General features: G+C 46.6%; 1 protein-coding gene across 1 annotated transcript in view; it reads right to left on the reverse strand.

The window, feature by feature from the left end:
* LOC139267383 (lipoxygenase homology domain-containing protein 1-like) overlaps window positions 1-23,021 on the reverse strand; it is a 496,361-nt gene that overhangs the window by 262,224 nt on the left and 211,116 nt on the right. The window contains exon 17 of the mRNA XM_070885678.1: window positions 1,441-1,618. Within this exon, the coding sequence (XP_070741779.1) occupies window positions 1,441-1,618 (178 nt within the window). The remainder of the gene's footprint in view (window positions 1-1,440; window positions 1,619-23,021) is intronic.

Consider the following 23,021-nt stretch of genomic DNA (forward strand, 5'->3'; position numbering starts at 1 on the left):
TGGTTGGTGTGTTTCACTGCGAGATGGGGAATGGTCTTGGCAAGAGATTACATAGCATGTCATTGCCAGCAGCATGTACACCAGCATCTGAAATTCCATTACCTTACGTACTACTGGCATCGTTATGATAATGTAATCTACAGGCTGAGTTTGATTGTATGTTATGGTTTTTATTTTATTCGTTCATAGGTTGTGGGTATCACTCGCAAGGCCAGCATTTATTGCCCATCTCGAAATGTCCTTCATTAGATGGTGGTGAGCCACCTCCTTGAACCGCAGAGGGCAGAGTCAACTACATTGTTGTAGATCTGGAGTCACATAAAAGCTAGACTGGGTAAGGACTGCAAATTTCCTTCCCTAAAGAACATTAGTGAACCAGATGGGTTTTTACGATAATCAGCTTCATCGTCTCCATTACTGATAGAGCTTTTTAATTTCAGATTTATTTAATTAACTGAATTTAAATTCCCCAGCTTACATCTCCGGATCATTAGTACAGGCCTCTGGATTACTAGTCCAGTAACATAACCACTATGCTACTATACCTAATGTTACTATTGCTAAACTGATGGATTGTTATAAAAAAAATCAAGATGCATTGATAGATCAGAGTAGTGCTGCAGTACGAAATGAAAAAGGTATCCAAAATTATTACAGCCTCCACTTTACACAACTTCGCCATGTAGAGGGATCTTACCATGGTGGAGTCTACAGGAGAGATGTGACATAAATCAATCAGAGAAGGTGACCCCAAGCAACAGCCAGAAGATAGGTATGCCTAAATAATCCATTAATTACTTGGAGTGTTAATACAGTCTCTAATTACACTTTCAACTAACTACAGGATTCAATTAGCACACAACAGTTCTTTTCCCGTGTGTCCAAAATCCAATCGGAATTAAGTGCTGATGTTGGTGCCTCAGCCTCACATCAGGACATCTGAGTACAATAGCATTTCTCACCAGCTAAGTTAATTTGCTTTATAGCAAAACATCTGTCAGCAGAGGAAACAGTTTCAGTGACTTTTTATGGTCCCGAATAGTTTTGGTGCAGGTGTCGCCTAGTGCTTCCCCAGTACATGGGGTGCGTTGCTGCCAATTCTCCCCCTCTTTCCTTTGCAGCACAACATTAAGAGAGAGCAGCAGGCCTTTCAGAGCCATTTCACTTCAAATCCTTCTTATTTTCCCTTCCACACTCCCAGCACATAATGCACTGTGTGCCAGGATCAGCAGCTAAAATGTTAATGAGCTGATGAAACCAGCTCACTTCACTGCCAGTGCACACAGCAACCGTGCAGAAGTGTTCCTGCTGCCACTGTGGTGGAACCACATCATCAGCCCCTTCATCTAGTGGGCTTCCCCAGAAAGAAGGGAAAAAATATTATTTTTGGAAATCTTAACATCTGATTGCTATTTGTATTTATATCTATTAGTTACTTACTGTCAATAGCCTGCGGGTAGAACATGACATTGCTTTCTCCAGTGTGTAAGAATGGGTTTGTATGTCCATCTGAGAGAAGACCAAGATACATCCCTGGGCTGTTCACAGATTCCAGGCTTACAGTTGCATTTTCTAAATTTCTTTGCACCTTAAAGTGACAGTACTCATCTCCTGTGCCCTTTGCAGAAAAAAAAACCTCAATAAATTAAGTCCTCTACTAATTTAGGGTTTTTCTAGTGTTCTGAATTCTTCAGTTTTAGCTTCATTCGTATTGGAATCAGTTTTTCATGTATATTAATTTCAGAAATCAGACTGCTTTTCTTTTCATTTAACTAGTAGGTCTGCCGCCTGCCTGAGGTCCTAACAAAATGGAAACGCCTTAATATATTTAATTATCGGAGGCCATCTGAGAGGAGGCCCAACGCCGGTGGAGGCGGATCTGTGTGGGAGTGGCAGTGGGGCCAGAGAGGCAAAATTCAAAAGAGTGACGTCAGAGTAAAAAAAGTGACATCAGCACAAGGGAAGGAGCTGATTGGTAAGTAGCTGGTGAGTGTTTTTATAAGTTTTAAGTTTATTTCTGTTAAGTTAGTTCTTAGTCTATTAAATAGAGGTTTGGCAGGGCTGCTCAGTCCCGTGAAATGCACATCCTGTGCCATGTGGGAAGTTCTGGATGCATCACGCGTTGCCTGGATGAACACATGTGCAGGAAGTGTCACCAGCTACGGCAGCTCGAGGCCCATGTTTCGGAGCTTGAGCGGCAGCTGGAGTCACTGCAGTGCATCTGCGAGGCTGAGAATTTCATGGATAGCACATTTCAGGAAGTGGTCTCCCCTCAGCAGGCAGAGAGGGAATGGGTGACCACCAGACAGAAGAGGAGTAACAGGCAGGTAATGCAGGAGTCCTCTGAGTGCATCTCGCTTTTCTCTTCTGAGTAGTGGTGAAGGTGATAGTTCCTGTGGGCTGTGCAGCCAGAGATAAGTCCATGGTACCACTGCAAGATAAAACTTACCTGTATGTTGTAATAGTGTTTTGATAAAGCTTTTGTTTAACTGTTATATGATAAAAGTAAGTAAAACATGTGGAAACTTAGTTAACCATGGTAAATACTGAGAAGCAAAGCATCATGGTAAATTGAGCCATTATTATGTTAACCATTTTTGTAATTGCTGAAACAGCTCCATTTAGAACTAGAATGGCCAAGGCCAAATAATAATCAATAAGATAAAAGTATGCAGCATGTACCATTTAGTAAAGCCAAGCTCAGTAATTAATTCTGTGACACAGTCTTTGTAAAAGTTCTTGGAAAAGAACTGGAGATAACATAGAAGGTCAGAGGCACAGACTTAGAATGATCTATTGTAAGCCTGAGATAACTGCAGACTCTCGCAACATTTGTATGGGAGGAAAAGGGAAAAAAGTGATAGCTATTGGACTTTGGGGGCAGCACTAACACAGAAGAAGACTGGAGGAGGACTACAGTCAACAGAACAGAGCAAGAGACAAGCGCTGTGATCACTCAGTGGGCTACCGTTGAGGTTTCAAGGAACAGACTGTTGACTATCACCTTGTTAAGTATTATTTCTTTGTACTGGAAGGAAACTACTTAATAAAATCTGTTCTGCTTATTTACCAAATACCTGTACCCAGCATGGTTTATTGTGGTCACGGACATAAGTCTCTTCTGACAGATATAATAAATCTGACAGATCTAACAAATCTTATAATGGTGGCTCAGCTGCACGGGGGTGGGGGGGGAAGAGGAAGGGTGGGAGAGCAATAGTGGTAGGGGATTCGATAGTTAGGAGAGCAGACAGGCGTTTCTGCAGCCGCAGACATGACTCCAGGATGGTATGTTGCCTCCCTGGTGCCAAGGTTAAGGATGTCTCTGAGCGCCTGCAGGACATTCTGAGGGGGGAGGGTGAACAGCCAGAGGTCGTGGTCCATATCGGTACCAATGACAAAGGTAGAAAGAGGGATGAGGTCCTGCAGGCAGATTTTAGGGAGCTAGGAGAGAGATTAAAAAGCAAGGCCTCAAAGGTAGTAATCTCAGGATTACAACCGGTGCCACATGCTAGTGAGTACAGAAATAGGAGGATAGAGCAGATGTTTGCGTGGCTGGAGAAGTGGTGCAGGAGGAAGGGCTTTAGATTCTTGAAGTATTGGGACCGTTTTTGGGGAGGTGAGACTTGTTCAAGCTGGACGGATTATGCCGGGACCAATATCCTCGCGGGGGGGCGGTGCTAATGCTGTTGGGGAGGGTTTAAACTAGCTTGGCAGGGGGATGGGAACCTGAAAATAGATTCAGAAGAGAGAGAAGCAAAACTGGAACTGGAAAACAGAAAATTAGAAAGTGAATTAAGAAGGCAGAGGAAACAAGAAAGAAAATAGACAACAAGGGAGTTTGGCAGTGCTAAATGGTAGATACTTCAATGCAAGTAGTCTAGGGAATAAGGCAGATGAGTTGAGAGCACAGATAGACATTTGGGAGTATGATATTATAGCTATTACTGAGACATGGCTGAAAGAAGGGCAGGTATGGCAACTCAACATTCCTGATTACAGGGTTTTCAGACGGGATAGAGAGGGGGTAAAAAAGGAAGGGGGTTGCAGTATTAATTAAGGAAACAATTACAGCTGTGAGGAAGGATGATATGTTAGAAAGATCATCGAATGAGGCCATGTGGGTTGAATTGAAGAACATAAAAGCGCCAATCACACTGCTGAAAGTGTACTATAGATCCCTAAACAGTCAGAGGGAGATAGAGATACAGTTAATTCAGAAACTAGGGTCGTGAACTCAAGGAAAGGTAACTTCGACAGTATGAGGCGTTAATTGGCTAGAATAGACTGGCAAAGGATACTTAAAGGGCTGACGGTGGATAAGCAATGGCAAACATTCAAAGATCACATGGATGAACTTCAGCAATTGTACATCCCTGTCTAGAGTAAAAATAAAACAGGGAAGGTGGCTCAACCATGGCAAACAAGGGAAATTAAGGATAGTGTTAAAGCCAAGGAAGAGGCATATAATTTGGCTAGAAAAAGCAACAAACCTGAGAACTAGGAGAAATTTAGAATTCAACAGAGGAAGACTAAGGGTTTAATTAAGAGGGGGAAAATAGAGTACGAGAGAAAGCTCGCAAGGAACATAAAAACTGACTGCAAAAGCTTCGATAAATATGTGAAGAGAAAAAGATTAGTGAAGACAATCTTGCAGTCGAATTCAGGTGAATTTATAATGGGGAACAAAGAAATGGCAGACCAACTGAACAAATACTTCGGTTCTGTCTTCACGAAGGAAGACACAAATAACCTTCCGAATGTACTAGGGGACAGTAGGTCTAGTGAGAAGGAGGAACTGAAGGATATCCTTATTAGGCGGGAAATAGTGTTAGGGAAATTGATGGGATTGAAGGCCGATAAATCCCCGGGGCCTGGTAGTCTGCATCCCAGAGTACTTAAGGAAGTGGCCCTAGAAATAGTGGATGCATTGGTGATCATTTTCCAACAGTCTATCGACTCGGGATCAGTTCCTATGGACTGGAGGGTAGCTAATGTAACACAACTTTTTAAAAAAGGAGGGAGAGAGAAAACAGGTAATTATAGACTGGTTAGCCTGACATCAGTAGTGGGGAAAATGTTGGAATCAATCATTAAGGATGAAATAGTGGCGCATTTGGAAAGCAGTGACAGGATCGGACCAAGTCAGCATGGAATTATGAAAGGGAAATCACGCTTGACGAATTTTTTGGAATTTTTTGAGGATGTAACTAGCAGAGTGGACAAGGGAGAACCAGTGGATGTGGTGCATTTGGACTTTCAAAAGGCTTTTGACAAGGTCCCGCACAAGAGATTGGTGTGCAAAATCAAAGCGCATGGTATTGGGGGTAATATACTGATGTGGATAGAGAACTGGTTGGCAGACAGGAAGCAGAGAGTCGGGATAAACGGATCCTTTTCAGAATGGAAGGCAGGACTAGTGGAGTGCCACAGAGCTCAGTGCTGGGACCCCAGCTCTTTACAATATATATTAACGATTTAGATGAAGGAATTGAGTGTAATATCTCCAAGTTTGCAGATGACACTAAACTAGGTGGCAGTGTGAGCTGTGAGGAGGATGCTAAGAGGCTGCAGGGTGACTTGGACAGGTTAGGTGAGTGGGCAAATGCATGGCAGATGCAGTATAATGTGGATAAATGTGAGGTTATCCATTTTGGGGGCAAAAACACGAAGGCAGGATATTATCTGGATGGCGGCAGATTACGAAAAGGGAGGTGCAACGAGACCTGGGTGTCATGGTTCATCAGTCACTGAAAGTGGGCATGCAGGTACTGCAAGCGGTGAAGAAGGCAAATGGTATATTGGCCTTCATAGCTAGGGGATTTGAGTATAGGAGCAGGGAGGTCTTACTGCAGTTGTACAGGGCCTTAGTGAGGCCTCACCTGGAATATTGTGTTCAGTTTTGGTCTCCTAATCTGAGGAAGGACATTCTTGCTGTTGAGGGAGTGCAGCGAAGGTTCACCAGACTGATTCCAGGGATGGCTGGAGTGTCATATGAGGAGAGACTGGATCAACTGGGCCTTTATTCACTGGAGTTTGGAAGGATGAGTGGGATCTCATAGAAACGTATAAGATTCTGATGGGACTGGACAGGTTAGATGCGGGAAGAATGTTCCCGATGTTGGGGAAGTCCAGAACCAGGGGACATAGTCTTAGGATAAGGGCTAGGCCATTTACGACTAGATGAGGAGAAACTTCTTCATTCAGAGAGTTGTTAACCTGTGGAATTCGCTGCCGCAGAGAATTGTTGATGCCAGTTCACTGGATATATTCAAGAGGGAGTTAGATATGGCTCTTACGGCTAAGGGGATCAAGGGGTATGGAGAGAAAGCAGGAAAGGGGTACTGAGGGAATGATCAGCCATGCTCTTATTGAATGCCAGTGCAGGCTCGAAGGGCCGAATGGCCTACTCCTGCACCTATTTTCTATGTTTCTATGTTTCTAAGAGCAAATATGTAGGCAAATTTCTGGGAAGTACAAAAACTATAGAGCAGTAAAGTAGGGGATTTCAACTATCCTAATATTAACTGGGATAGAAGTAGTGTGAAAGGTATTGAGGGTGCAGAATTCCTAAAATGCATTTAGGAGAACTTTTTTAGCCAGTATATAGGCCCCAAGTTTCGGCCCATGCCGAAAACGGCGCACCTCTGAGCTGGACGCCTGTTCTTCGTGCCTAAAAGTGCGCTAGAAAAAAACTTTGATATTCTCCGGCTCCTCGGAGCTCGATCTCAGCTTGGTGCGGCGCGCTCTTCACAGCGGGGGGCGGAGCCAAACACTCGCGCCGATTCTGTAAGTAGTGGGGGGCGGGTCCAATTTAAATGAGCCAACGTGGTGCCGGCAACCCTGCGTGTGCGCGTTGGAGCGTGCGCGCATGCGCAGTGTCAAACAAACATTGGCACTCGGCCATTTTTAAAAGGACTGGAGAAAAAGTGAAGATTTGTCTCTTGGACCCCTGCAAAGGCTTGTAATTTAATTTTTGTGATATTTCTGTGTGTGAGGGAATGCTTTTAGCAGCACTGTTGAATAAATCACCTGCTGAAATCAGTGAGTTCAGCTTTTCACTGCTAAACTTGCAGAACAGGTGCTGCATTGGTGCATGCAAATTAAGGACTGTGTGTTTTGAGAAATAAGAGTGCCAATTCAACTTTGCAATGGATCAACGTCCACCAAGAACAAAGAATTTCTTGCATGAGGAAGTAGAGATATTAGTCAATGTAATTGAGCAGAGATGGCAGGAGCTAGATACCAGCAACAGAGGTCGCATAAAAGTGCCACCAAAAGAAATGAAGAAATGCTGGAACCAAGTTGCAGAAGATTACTGCACAGTGGTGCATACCATGAGATCTGGAAGCCAGTGTAAAAAGAAATGGCACGACCTTGGTCAAGTGGTTAGTGTAAGTAATATTTCCCATTTTTAATTTAATCGTAATTGTAACCTGGCTATCTGTATGTCCCACCTTGCAGACTGACACATACTGTAAAAAGTTATATTTTACTCTTTGCAGAAGAAATTGGCCCACAACAAAAGGGAGGCAACTCGGACAGGAGGAGGCATGCCCAATTTGCATCCACTGACACCCTTGCAACAGAGGGTAGCTGCTATGATGAGTCGTACATGGAGAAAAGCAATCGGTACAGCACAAGCTGGGCCCGCACGCAAGGAAGAGGGTAAGTCCTGAAAATGCATTGTGGCCCTTTAAATCAACCTGCTGCCGAACCTGCTATGTGTGAGAGTACTCATGCCACCCATCCGGCTCCCTTCCTTGCTGTTAAGCATTTGACTGTTCTGATGCATTTTGCAGAACATGATGATGATGATGATGATGATGATGATGATGACAATGATGACGATGCTGCTGCTGCCAACCCTGAGGATCCTGAGGGTACAGAACAAGACCAGTACAACCAGCTGTGGACGAACCAGACTGGATGATGGCAGCGATGACTGAAATGTCTGCAGGGGAGAGCTTCCAATTTAATGTTTATGAGCCCCCATCAAGGGGCATCAGAGTTTCAACCCCTAGCATAGGTCTTGGTTCCACCTTCCATGGTTTCGCTTCCGATGTTACAGGTCCCAGTGGTGCTGCTGGTATAATGCAGCATTCTACAGTCAGTGCACTACCGTCCCAGCCTGCACCTCCCTCTCGCATAGGTTCTGGTTCCACCTACTATGGTTTTGATTCTGACGCTTCGGGTCCCAGTGTTGCTGCTGATATCATGGAGCAGTTTACACCCATTCGTCCAACATCCCAGCCCATGGCTCGCACTCGAGTGCTATCGTCTGGAACACCGAGCGCCCCACCATCCCAGCTCGAGCCTCTCCCTCTAGTTCTGCCATCTGCAACACAGAGCATCCCACCATTCCAGCCCGAGCCTCTACCTCCAGTTCAGCCGTCTGGAACACAGAGCGTCCCACAGTCCCAGCCCGCGCCTCCCTGTGTAGTGGTGCCGCTTGCAACACCGAGCGTCCCACCGTCCGTGCCCGCGCCTACCAGTGTAGTGCTGCCACAAGGCAGACCCAGGCAGAGGAGAAGGAGATTGGAGACACGCTCTCCTGAGATGCAGCGTGCAACAGATGCGACTCAGGTTGTGGCATTGGGTATGGAGACCAATGAGCTTACCCGATCACTCATCAGTGGCGTCAGTACAGTGGGTGAAGAGTTGACGGTCCTGACGGGAGAAATAGCAGTAATGACACAGGAACTTAGGGAGGGAATGTCCGAGGGAGTGCAATCGACGACACAGGCCATCAGGGAGGGCATGCAAGTGTCAGCACAGGCCGTCAGGGAGGGCATGCAAGTGTCAGCATAGGCCGTCAGGGAGGGCCTGGTTGAGGTAGCTGCTGCAATAAGGACACACAGCCTGGCCAATCAAATGACACCTCCATGAGGAAGTGAACATTCACTGAGATATGGATGAGACATGGTTGCAGCCTTTCTTTGCTGCTTTTGTTCTTGTTCTTGATGTAGCTGTAGTAGCGTTTTTCAAATTGAAACTGTTTTGTAAGTTTTGTAACTTTACAACTTAGAAGGGATCTTATGGTTTTTAAGTGATCTTATAGTGTAAATCCTCTCACATTTTTTTGTATCTTATTAAATTTTGCACCTAAAAAGTGATCCTGAAGTTTAAGTGTTCTTCAGAGTGTAAGATTTTTCACAATGAAACTGTTTTGTAAGTTTTGTAACTTTACAACATATAAGTGATCTCAGGGTTTTCAAGTGATCTTATAGTGTAAATGCTCTCACATTCTGTAAATTATTTAATTTTGCATCTAAAAAGTGATCTTGAAGTGTAAGTGATCTTACAGTGTAAAATTTTTCACATAAAAAGTGTTTTGTAACTTTTGTAACTTTACAAGTTTATAAGTGATCTTCAAGAGTCATATTAAAAAGTACAGTTTGATACAACAAATATTTTATTAGAGTGACGTTAACTTTTCAATAAAATATTTTTTCATTAAAACTGTTTCATGTTCCATTAACACAACACAACGTAGGAACAACTGCAAAGAATAAACATGTCCATACGCAAAAGTGGTCGCAGAGCCCTCAGGCATCAGTAGTTGAAGCGTTCACGGATGAGCTGCTGGCGCAAGGCTCGAGCAATTGTTAAAGGGGCACGATGGACGGCCCTCCTCCGACCTCGTGCTTCGGCATCAGGCACTTGCATGCTTTCCTGATTGTCGTTATCATCCACATCCTGCTGTTCCGTAATATTATCATCATGCACTGGACCCTCACGTAGGTCTTCTGGTTCCACTACCAGCTCCTACTGCCTCATGATGGCTAAGTTATGAAGCATGCAGCACATAACAGTGAAGTGACCGACAATCTGAGGAGAGTATAGCAGCTGTACTCCGGAATGGTCTAGGCATCGGAATTGCTGTTTCAATATGCCAATGGTCCTCTCAATGATGCTGCACGTCGCAATGTGCGCCATGTTGTATTGACAGTCAGCTTCTGTCCGTGTCACGCGTAGGGGCGTCATGAGCCAGGTGGTCAGGCCGTACCCTTTGTCTCTCAGTAGCCAGCTCTCCTATGCAGTGAATTGATGGCGAACCATTGCATAATATGTGGTGTTGACAATGCAGCACCCATTCTGCAAATTTAAGTATAAAACTGTCTATGTGGCTGCCTCTCCCTGTCCAAATGGCCTCAGTCCCTCTCACAGCTCGAAGGCTGCTGCTGTATCTTCGGCTGCCGTCGAGCCACTGACGCCGCCCCTAAAGCGTGGCTGAATGGCCTCAACCCCCTTGAAAAGCTGCGTGTGTCCTGTGTTGATTCTTTGGCTGCCGGCCAGCCACTGACGCCGCTGCTATCCCATGGCCGAATGGCCTCACGCCGGTCCGGTGCTGAATCTTCGGCTGCCGTCGAGCCACTGACGCCGCCCCTTAAGTGTGGCCGAATGGCCTCAACCCCCTTGAAAAGCTGCGTCTGTCTGGTGTTGATCCTTCGGTTGCCGGCCAGCCACTGACGCCGCTCCTATCCCATGGCCGAATGGCCTCAACCCCCTTGAAAAGCTGCATCTGTCTGGTGTTGATCCTTCGGTTGCCGGCCAGCCACTGACGCCGCTCCTATCCCATGGCCGAATGGCCTCAACCCCCTTGAAAAGCTGCGTGCCTCCGGTGTTGATCCTTTGGCTGCCGGCCAGCCACTAACAGAATAAAGGCCTGCCTGCAGCACCGCAGCTCAGCTCGAAGGCTGCTTGCTGCCGCTATTGGGGCTGCCGTCGAGACACTGACGCCACACCCCTGCCTGTCTCCAACATGAAAAGCCTGCCTGAAGCACAGCAGCTCGAAGGCTGCTGCTGTTTCACACAGGTAGGAACATGGTTTATTTAATCTTTTCTTTGCTTATAAATTTTTATTCAGGTTGGATTTATTTGTATAATATTTGTATAAGTATAACTAAGGATTGATTGTAGAATTGAATGACTTCCCTTCCCCCCCTCCCCCCCCACCTCGTTCCCTACGCCTAATTTGTAACCTACGCCTGATTTTCTAAAGTGTAGACAAGGTTTTTTTCCAGCGTACAAAAATCTTCACTTACTCCATTCTAAGTTAGTTTGGAGTAAGTTTTCACTGCCGAATCTTTGAAAAGAGGCGTAAGTGGCCGGACACGCCTCCTTTTGAAAAAACAATTCTATTCCAAAGTGAAACTGTTCTAACTGACTAGAACTGGAGCAAACTAAATGCCGAGAATTTGAATTTCTAAGATACTCCGTTCTACATCAGTTGCTCCAAAAAATCAGGAGCAACTGAGGCCGAAACTTGGGCCCATAGAGAGGCGAACAAGGGAGGGGGCGGTTCTGGACTTAGTTTCAGAGAATGAAGCTGGGCAGGTGGAACGGGTATCAGTGGGAGAACATTTTGGTGCTAGTGATCATAATTCAGTTAGATTTCAGGTAGTTATGGAAAAGGACAAAGATAGACCAGGCATAAAGGTTCTCAATTGAGGGAAAGCCAATTTTACTAAGCTGAGAAGTGATTTAGCCAAGGTGGACTGGAAACAGCTAATGGAAGATAAATCAGTGGCCGAGCAGTGGGAGGCGTTCAAGGAGCATTCAACAGAGCAAGTATATTCCCTTAATATCAAGTTGCCCCATGGCAATATCATCCAAAAACACGGAGTCAGTTTCCACATGTACGCAGTCAACACCCAGTTCTACCTCTCCATCACTTCTGTCGACCCTCGCTTGGTATGTAAATTGTCAGACTGCTTGTCTGACATCCAGTACTTGATGAGCAGAAATTTTCTCCAATTAAATATTGGGAAGACTGAAGCCATTATCGTTGGTCCACGCCACAAACTGCGTTCTCTGACCACTGACTCCATTCCTCCCCCGAGCATCAATTTGAGGGTGAACAAGACTGTTTGCAACCTAGGTATCATATCTGACCCTGAAATGAGTTTCCAGCCACATATCCGCGACATAACTAAAACCGCCTTTTTCCACCTCCATAACATTGCTCGCCTCCACCCCTGTTCTGCTCTTCTGCTGCTGAAACCCTCATTCATGCTTTTGTTACCTCTGGACTTGACTACTCCGGCCAGCCTTCCACATTCTACACTACGTAAACTTGAAGTCATCCAAAACTCAGCAGCCCGTGTACTAACCCACACCAAGTCAAGATCACCCATCATCTCTGTGCTTTCTGACCTACATTGGCTCCCAGTTAAACAATGCCTCAATTTCAAAATTCCTATCCTTGTTTACAAATCAATCCATGGTCTTGCCCCTCCCAATCTCTGTAATTTTTTTCAGCCTCACAATCCCACAAGATGTTTGCACTCCTCAAATTCTGGCCTCTTGAACATCCCTCATTATAACTGCTCAACCATCGGAGGATGTGCCTTCAGCTATCTGGGCCCTAAGCTCTGGAACTCCCTCCTTAAACCTCTACGCCTCTCTACCTCGCTTTCCTCCATTAAGACACTAGTTAAAACCTACCTCTTTAAACAAGCTTTTGATCATCTGCCTTAATTTTTTCTGTGGCTCGATGTCAAATTAATCTGTTTGCACGTAACACTGCTGTGAAGCGCCCTGGGACGTTTTACTACGTTGAAGGTGCTATATAAATAAAAGTTATTATTATTATTGATGAAGAAAAAGGGTGGGACCAACAAATCTGGAGCATCCTGAATGTCAAGGGGCATACAGGGTAAGATAACGAAAAAAAGGGAGGCTTATATCAGATACCGAGGGCTCAATACTGCAGAAACCCAAGCAGAGTATAGAAAGTGTCGGGGTGAAATTAGAAAGGAAATTAGGAAAGCAAAGAGAGAGCATGATAACATTTCGGCAAGTATCATCAAGGAAAATCCAAAGATGTTTTATAAATACATTAGGAGCAAGAGGATAACTAAAGAAAGAGCAGGGCCTATTAGACATCTTAAAGGGAATCCGTGTGTGGAGGTGGAAGAAGTGGATATGGATCTTAATGAATACGTTGCATCTGTTTTAACAAAGGAGAGGGCCGACGCAGACATTGCAATCAGGGTGGAGCAGTATAAAATATTAGATGAAATAAACATAGTGAGAGAGGAAAAATTAAGAGGTTTAGCAGCTTTGAAAGTGGATAAATCCCCAGGCCCAGATGAAATGTATCCCAGGCTGTTAAGAGAAACAACAGAGGAAATAGTAGAGGCTCTGATCATCATTTTCCAATCCTCTCTGGCGACAGGTGAGGTGCCGGAGGATTGGAGGACTGCTAATGTTGTACCTTTGTTAAAAAAGGGCGAAAGAGATAGACCGAGTAATTATAGGCCAGCCAGCCTAACCTCAGTGGTGGGAAAATTTTTGGAGCAAATTCTGAGGGACAGCATAAATTATCATTTAGAAAGACACGGATTAATCGGGGACAGTCAGCACTGACTTGTTAAGAGAAGGTCATGGCAGACTGGTCAGGAAAGTAAAAGCTCATGGGATCCAAGGCAAAGTGGCAAGTTGGATCCAAAATTGGCTCAGAGGCAGGATGAAAAGGGTAATGCTTGATGGATGCTTTTGTGACTGGAAGGCTATTTTCAGTGGGGTTCTGCAGGGCTCATAAGAACATAAGAACATAAGAATTAGGAACAGGAGTAGGCCATCTAGCCTCTCGAGTCTGCTCCGCCATTCAAAAAAGATCATGGCTGATCTGGCCGTGGACTCAGCTCCACTTACCCGCCCGCTCCCCGTAACCCTTAATTCCCTTACTGGTTAAAAATCTATCTATCTGTGATTTGAATACATTCAATGAGCTAGCCTCAACTGCTTCCTTGGGCAGAGAATTCCTCAGATTCACAACCCTCTGGGAGAAGAAATTCCTTCTCAACTCGGTTTTAAATTGGCTCCCCCGCATTTTGAGGCTGTGCCCCCTAGTTCTAGTCTCCCCGACCAGTGGAAACAACCTCTCTGCCTCTATCTTGTCTATCCTTTCATTATTTTAAATGTTTCTATAAGATCGCCCTTCATCCTTCTGAACTCCAACGAGTAAAGACCCAGTCTACTCAATCTATCATCATAAGGTAACCCCCTCATCTCCGGAATCAGCCTAGTGAATCGTCTCTGTACCCCTCCAAGGCTAGTATATCCTTCCTTAAGTAAGGTGACCAAAACTGCACGCAGTACTCCAGGTGCGGCCTCACCAATACACTGTACAGTTGCAGCAGGACCTCCCTGCTTTTGTACTCCATCCCTCTCGCAATGAAGGCCAACATTCCATTCGCCTTCCTGATTACCTGCTGCACCTGCAAACTAACTTTTTGGGATTCATACACAAGGACCCCCAGGTCCCTCTGCACCGCAGCATGTTGTAATTTCTCCCCATTCAAATAATATTTCCTTTTACTGTTTTTTTTTCCAAGGTGGATGACCTCATATTTTCCGACAATGTATTCCATCTGCCAAACCTCAGCCCATTCGCTTAACCGATCTAAATCTCTTTGCAGCCTCTCTGTGTCCTCTACACAACCCACTTTCCCACTAATCTTTGTGTCATCTGCAAATTTTGTTACAGTACACTCTGTCCCCTCTTCCACGTCATCTATGTATATTGTAAACAATTGTGGTCCCAGCACCGATCCCTGTGGTACACCACTAACCACCGATTTCCAACCTGAAAAGGACACATTTATCCCGACTCTCTGCTTTCTGTTAGCCAGCCAATTCTCGATCCATGCTAATACATTTCCTCTGACTCCGCGTACCTTTATCTCCTGCAGTAACCTTTTGTGTGGCATCTTATTGAATGCCTTTTGGAAATCTAAATACACCACATCCATCGGTACACCTCTATCCACCATGCTCGTTATATCCTCAAAGAATTCCAGTAAATTAGTTAAACATGATTTCCCCTTCATGAATCCATGTTGCGTCTGCTTGATTGCACTATTCCTATCTAGATATCCCGCTATTTCTTCCTTAATGATAGTTTCAAGCATTTTCCCCACTACAGATGTTAAACTAACTGGCCTATAGTTACCTGCCTTTTGTCTGCACCCTTTTTTAAACAGAGGCGTTACATTAGCTGCTTTCCAATCCGCTGGTACCTCCCCAGAGTCCAGAGAATTTTGGTAGATTATAACGAATGCATCTGCTATAACTTCCGCCATCTCTTTTAATATCCTGGGATGCATTTCATCAGGACCAGGGGACTTGTCTACCTTGAGTCCCATTAGCCTGTCCAGCACTACCTCCCGAATGATAGTGATTGTCTCAAGATCCTCCCTTCCCACATTCCTGTGACCAGCAATTTTTGGCATGGTTTTTGTGTCTTCCACTGTGAAGACCGAAGCAAAATAATTGTTTAAGGTCTCAGCCATTTCCACATTTCCCATTATTAAATACCCCTTCTCATCTTCTAAGGGACCAACATTTACTTTAGTCACTCTCTTCCGTTTTATGTATGGTAAAAGCTTTTACTTTCTGTTTTTATGTTTTGCGCAAGTTTACTTTCGCAATCTATCTTTCCTTTCTTTATTGCTTTCTTAGTCATTCTTTGCTGTCGTTTAAAATTTTCCCAATCTTCTAGTTTCCCACTAACCTTGGCCACCTTATACGCATTGGTTTTTAATTTGACACTCTCCTTTATTTCCTTGGTTATCCACGGCTGGTTATCCCTTCTCTTACCGCCCTTCTTTTTCACTGGAATATATTTTTGTTGAGCACTATGAAAGAGCTCCTTAAAAGTCCTCCACTGTCCCTCAATTGTGCCACCGTTTAGTCTGTGTTTCCAGTCTACTTTAGCCAACTCTGCCCTCATCCCACTGTAGTCCCCTTTGTTTAAGCATAGAACGCTCGTTTGAGACACTACTTCCTCACCCTCAATCTGTATTACAAATTCAACCATACTGTGATCACTCATTCTGAGAGGATCTTTTACTAGAAGATCGTTTATTATTCCTGTCTCATTACACATGACCAGATCTAAGATAGCTTGCTCCCTTGTAGGTTTTGTAACATACTGTTCTAAGATACAATCCCGTATGCATTCTATGAATTCCTCCTCCAGGCTACCCCGTGCGATTTGATTTGACCAATCGATATGTAGGTTAAAATCCCCCATGATTACTGCCGTTCCTTTTTCACATGCCTCTATTATTCCCTTGATTATTGTCCGCCCCACCGTGAAGTTATTATTTGGGGGCCTATAAACTACGCCCACCAGTGACTTTTTGCCCTATCTCTAATCTCCACCCACAATGTTTCAACATTTTGTTCATTAGAGCCAATATCATCTCTCTCAACTGCCCTGATATCATCCTTTATTAACAGAGCTACCCCACCTTCTTTCCCTTCTTGTCTATCCTTCCGAATAGTCAGATACCCCTGTATGTTTAATTCCCAGTCGTGGCCACGTTTCTGTAATGGCCACCAAATCATACCCATTTTTAATGTTTTGTGCCGTCAACTCATTTACTTTATTTCGAATGCTGCGTGCATTCAGGTAAAGTGTTTTAATACTAGTTTTTAAACCATGATTTTTAGTTTTGACCCCTCCTGCAGCCCCTTTATATTCATACATATTGTCCCTTCCTATCACCTTGTGGTTTACACTTACCCCAGTGCTACTCTTCTCACTTTGCCTCCTGCCTTTTGCATTCTTTCTTGGGGTCCTGTTCATCTGCGCTCTCACCCACTCTAACTAGCTCAGAGCTCTCTCCTGGGTTCCGAATACTCCTCGCATTGGGGCACCAAGCTTTCAGGCTTGCCTTTTTATTACACTTTAACCCTTTAGAATTTTGCTGTACATTGGCCCTTTTGTTTTTTGCCTTCGGTTTCTCTGCCCTCCACTTTTACTCATCTCCTTTCTGTCTTTTGCTTCTGTCTCCATTTTGTTTCCCACTGTCTCCCTGCATTGGTTCCCATCCCCCTGCCATATAAGTTTAACTCCTCCCCAACAGCACTCGCAAACACTCCCCCTCGGACATTGGTTCTGGTCCTGCCCAGGTGCAGACCGTCCAGTTTGTACTGGTCCCACCTCCCCAGAACCGGTTCCAATGCCCCAGGAATTTGAATCCCTCCCTGCTGCACCACTGCTCAAGCCACGTATTCATCTGTGCTATCCTGCGATTCCTACTCTGACTAGCACGTGGCACTGGTAGCAATCCTAAGATTACTACTTTTGAGGTCCTACTTTTTAATTTAGCTCCTAGCTGCTTAAATTCGTCTCGTAGGACCTCATCCCTTTTTTTTACCTATGTCGTTGGTACCAATGTGCACCACGACAACTGGCTGTTCTCCCTCCCTTTTCAGAATGTCCTGCACCCGCTCCGAGACATCCTTGACCCTTGCACCAGGGAGGCAACATACCATCCTGGAGTCTCGGTTGCGGCCACAGAAACGCCTATCTATTCCCCTTACAATTGAATCCCCTATCACTATCGCTCTCCCACTCTTTTTCCTGCCCTTCTGTGCAACAGAGCCAGCCACGGTGCCATGAACGTGGCTGCTGCTGCCCTCCCCTGATGAGTCATCCCCCTCAACAGTACTCAAAGTCAGTACTAGCTGCCTTGCTTTTTTTGGTATATATCAATCATTTAGACTTAGATGTAGAGGGTATGATTAAGAAGTTTGCAGATGATACAAAAATTGGCTGTGCAGCTGAAAACTGCAGGAAGATATCAATGAACTCGTCAGGTAGGTGTTGTTGTATATATACTTGTATTTACTCTGTATAGCCACCAGAGGGCTCATCCCCTGGAGTCCCTTGGGAGCACAGATATTTAAGGAGGCCTCACAGGTTGGAGAGGAACTCTGGACACCTGCAATAAAAGACTACGGTCACATTTTACTTTGAGCTCACAGTGTTCAATCTGACTCTTTCTCCATACACAACTGGCAACGAGATACAGATAGCGAACCCAAAGATGCAGAGAACACTAGGCATCCTGGAGAAATTTTCAGAGGGAGATGATTGGGAAACTTTTGTGGAGCGACTCGACCAATACTTCGTGGCCAACGAGCTAGATGGGAAAGAGAGTGCTGCCAAACGAAGGTCAATCCTCCTCACCATCTGTGGGGCACCAATGTATGGCCTCATGCAGAATCTGATCCCTCCAGCGAAACCCACGGAGAAATCGTACGATGATTTATGCACACTGGTCTGAGAGCATTTGAACCTGAAGGAAAGCGTTCTGATGGTGAGGTACTGGTTCTACACCTACCAAAGATCTGAAGGCCAGGAAGTGACGAGTTATGCCGAGCTAAGACGCCTTGCAGGACATTGAAAATCTGAAGGACATTTGGAGCACATGCTCAGAGACTTTCTCGTACTTGGCACTGGCCACGAAACCATACTTCGCAAACTTTTGACTGCAGAGACCCCAACCTTGAGTAAGGCCATTGCGATAGCCCAGGCATTCATTGCCACCAGTGACAATACGAAGCAAATGTCTCAGCACACAAGTGATGCTACAAGTACTGTGAACAAAGTGATGTTGTTTTCGAATCGTAATGTACAGGACAGGTCACACATACCTGCAGCTACACGTCCGCAGATGTCTCAGCATTCACCATCAAGGGTGATGATGGTGTACCGTCCCAGTCAAACTCCCCACCTGCCACTGTTTAAAGGCGCTTTATAATACAAGTTGTTGTTGTAAGGTTGGGGATGGTCAATGTGGGCCTGTTGCTGTGGCAACCACAGGCAGTGGGATGAAAGCAAAAGGCACACTTGCATTTCTGTAGCGCCTTTCACCACCTCAGGACATCTCAAACTGCTTGACAGCCAATGAAGTCAATTTTTAGTGATCATCGTTTCCATTCATGCCAATTCAAAGAGTACATGTGCAAGGGCTGTGGAACAATGGGACACCACCAATGAGTGTGCAGGCGAGCTGCAAAGCCTGTTACACCTGCAAACCACCATGTTGCAGAGGAGGACAGATTGACGGAGGATCACGATGAACCAGAGCCTCAGATCGAGGAGGCAGAGGTACATGGGGTACACACATTCACCACAAATTGTCCCCCGATAATGCTGAATGTTGAATTAAATGGACTCCCGGTGTCAATGGAGCTGGACTCGGGCGCGAGCCAGTCCATCATGGGCAAAAAGGGTTTCGAAAGGTTGTAGTGCAACAAGTTCTCAAGGCCAGTCTTAACTTCAATTCGCACGAAGCTAAGAACTTACACGAAAGAACTGATTCCTATAATCGGCAGTGCTCCCGTAAAGGTCTCCTACGATGGAGCAGTGCACAAGATACCACTCTGGGTGATACCGGGCGATGATCCCACGCTGCTCGGCAGGAGCTGGCTAGGAAAGATACGCTGGAATTGGGACGATGTCCGAGCGCTATCGCCCACTGACGACACTTCGTGTGCCCAAGTCTTCAACAAATTTCCTTCGCTGTTCGAACCAAGCATCGGGAAATTTCAAGGAGCAAAAGTACAGATCCACCTAATTCCGGGGGCACGACCCATCCATCACAAAATGAGAGCAGTACCGTACATGATGAGAGAAAGGACCGAGATTGAATTAGACTGGCTGCAAAAAGAGGGCATCATTTCCCCGATCGATTCAACGAGTGGGCCAGTCAAATCGTCCCAGTCCTCAAGGGAGACGGCACTGACAGAATCCGTGGCAATTACAAAGTAACTATCAATCGTTTCTCCCTGCAGGACCAATACCCATTACCAAAGGCCGACGACCTCTTTGCAATGCTGGCGGGAGGAAAGACATTCACGAAGCTGGATCTGACTTCAGAATACATGACACAGGAACTGGAAGAATCATTGAAGGCCCTCACCTGCATCAACACGCACAAAGGTCTTTTTGTTTACAACAGATGCCCGTTTGGAATCCGATCGGCGGCGGCGATATCCCAGAGAAACATGGAAAGCTTACTGAAGTCGGTCCCGCACACCGTGGTCTTCAATGACGACATCTTGGTCACAGGTCAGAACACAGTCGAGCATCTGCAGAACCTGGAGGAGATTCTTAGTCGACTCAATCGTGTGAGGCTCAGGTTAAAACACTCGAAGTGCGTTTGCCTGGCGCCTGAAGTGGAGTTCCTGGGAAGGAGGATTGCGGCGGATGGCATCAGGCCACCAACACGAAGACGGAGGCAATCGAGAACGCACCGAGGCCACAGAACGTGACGGAGCTGCGGTCGTTTCTGGGACTCCTGAACTACTTTGGTAACTTCTTACCGGGTCTCAGCACCCTGCTAGAACCACTGCATGTCATACTACGAAAAGGGGATGAATGGGTTTGGGGCAAAAGCCAAGAAAATGTCTTTGTAAAAGCGAGAAAATGGTTATGCTCAAACAAATTGCTTGTGTTGTATGATCCATGTAAGTGTTTGGTACTAGCATGTGATGCGTCGTCATATGGCGTCGGGTGTGTATTGCAACAAGCTAATGAATTCGGGAAACTGCAACCGGTTGCTTATGCATCCAGGAGTATGTCTAAGGCTGAGAGAGCCCAAAGCATGATTGAGAAAGAAGCGTTAGCGTGTGTCTGTGGGGTAAAGAAAATGCATCAATACCTGTTTGGGCTAAAATTTGAATTGGAAACTGACCATAAGCCACTTATATCTCTGTTCTCCGAGAGTAAAGGGATAAACACATCGGCCCGCATCCAGAGATGGGCGCTCACATTGTCCCTTATAGAACTACGCCATCCGCCACAGGCCAAGCACAGAAAACTGCGCCGATGCTCTCAGTAGGCTGCCATTGCCCACCACGGGGGTGGAAATGGCGCAGCCCGCAGATCTACCCATGGTTATGGAAGCATTTCAGAGTGAGCAATCACCCGTCACTGCCCGGCAGATCAAAACCTGGACAAGCCAGGGCCCCTTATAGGGCCCAAGTTTCCACATGATTCGCGCCTGATTTTTAGGAGCAACTAGTGGAGAACGGACTATTTTAGAAATCGCAATTCTCCACATTTTATTTTCTGTAGTTCTCGTCAGGTTGAACAGTTCTAGTTTAGAACAGAATTTTTTCTTCAAAAGGGGGCGTGTCCGGCCACTGACGCCTGATTTGAAAGTTTCCACAGTGAAAATGTACTCCAAACTAAAGTAGAATGGAGCCAGTGAAGATTTTTGTAGAACTGAAAAAACCTGTTCTACACATTAAAAAATCAGGCGCAGGTTACAAATTAGGCGTCCAGAACGAGGTGGGGGGGGGAAGGGAACTCATTAAATTCGACAATAAATCCTTATTTATACTTCTACAAATATTATACAAATAAATCCAACCTGAATAAACATTTATAAGCCAAGAAAAGATTAAATAAACCATCTTCCTACCTGTGTGAAAGTGCTTCAGCCAGGGAGAATTCTGCAGCCGTTCGTGCCGCTGAGCGGGAGGGGGAGAGAGAGAGAGGGAGGGAGAGAGAGAGAGAGAGAGAGGGGAGGGAGGGAGGGAGAGAGAGAGAGAGAGAGAGAGAGAGAGAGAGGGAGGGAGAGAGGGAGGAAGGGAGAGAGAGAGAGAGAGACGGAGGGAGGGGGAGAGAGGGAGGGAGGGGGAGAGAGAGGGAGGGAGGGGGAGAGGGAGAGGGAGAGAGGGGGAGGGAGGGAGAGAGGGTGAGGGAGAGAGGGAGAGAGAGGGAGGGAGAGAGCGGGGGGGGGAGGGAGAGAGCGGGGGGTGGGAGAGATAGTGGGGGGGGAAGAGAGAGGGGGGAAGAGAGGGGGGGGGGAAGAGAGAGGGAGGGGGGGGAAGAGAGAGGGAGGGGGGGGCAGAGGGAGGGAGCGGGGCGGGGAACAGGAGCGCGGGTCGGGTCAGTCGCGGGGGGGGGAGCGGGTGTCGGGTCGGGGCGGGGGGTGGGAGCGGGTGTCGGGTCGGGGCGGTGGGTGGGGAGCGGGTGTCGGGTCAGGGCGGGGGGGGGGAGCGGGTGTCGGGTCGGGTCGGCGGGGGGAGTGGGGGGGGGGGGAGCGTGTGTCGGGTCGGGTCTGGTCGGCGGGGGGGGGAGGGGGAAGCGGGTGTCGGGTCGGGTCGGGTCTGGTCGGCGGGGGGTGGGGGGGGTGGAGCGAGTGTTGGGTCTGGTCGGGGGGGAGCAGGAGCTGGCCGTGGGAGGAGCCTCATTCACGCAGCCCCAGTGAGGCCATTCAGCCAGGGCTAGGGGCTGCGTGCTTCGGGCCCCTCCCACACAGTTCGGCGCCTGGAGCTACTGCACTTGCGTGCCGACTGTAGCGCGCATGTGCAGAGGTTCCGGCACTGTTTTCAGCGCCGGGACCTGGCTCCGCCCCCCCCACAGCTCGTGCTGGCTGCGCCAAGGGCCAGAGGACCTGTAAGTAGGTGGAGAATACCGAGGATTTTTTTAGGCGCCATTTTAGGCGCGAAAAACGAGCGCCCAGCTCGGAGGGGCGCCCATTTTTTTTCTTGTGGAAACTTGGGCCCATTATCTCTAGTCAAAAGCTGTGTGCTTCACGGGAGCTGGTCCAGTGTCCCAGTGGAAATGCAGGAAGAAATAAAGCCGTTCCAGCGGCGCAAAGCTGAAATGTCATACAGGCAGACTGCCTTCTGTGGGGCAATCGAATAGTGGTCCCCAAGAAGGGCAGAAGCACTTCCATCAATGACCTCCACAGTACCCACTCAGACATCGTAATGATGAAAGCGACAGCCAGATCCCACGTGTGGTGGCCCGGTATCGATGCGGACTTAGAGTCCTGCGTTCATAGATGTAATACATGCTCGCAGTTAAGCAATGTATCCAGGGAAGCGCCGCTAAGTTTATGATCTTGGTCCTCCAAACCATGGTCTCAGGTACACGTTTGACTATGCAGGACCGTTCTTGGGTAAAATGTTCCTTGTGGTTGTAGACGCATACTCCAAGTGGAATGAATGTGAGATAATGTCGGCTAGCACATCCGCTGCTACTACTGAAAGCCTGCGAGCCATATGTGCCACACACGGCCTACCCGATGTCCTGGTGAGCGAGAAAGGGCCATGTTTTACCAGTGCTGAGTTCAAAGAATTCATGATCCGTAACGGGATCAAACATGTCACATCTGCCCCGTTTAAACCAACGTCCAATGGTCAGGCAGAGAGAGCAGTGCAAACCATCAAAGAAGGCTTGCAAAGGGTAACTGAAG

The sequence above is a fragment of the Pristiophorus japonicus genome, chromosome 1, assembly GCF_044704955.1.
Source record: "Pristiophorus japonicus isolate sPriJap1 chromosome 1, sPriJap1.hap1, whole genome shotgun sequence".
Taxonomy (NCBI): domain Eukaryota; kingdom Metazoa; phylum Chordata; class Chondrichthyes; family Pristiophoridae; genus Pristiophorus; species Pristiophorus japonicus.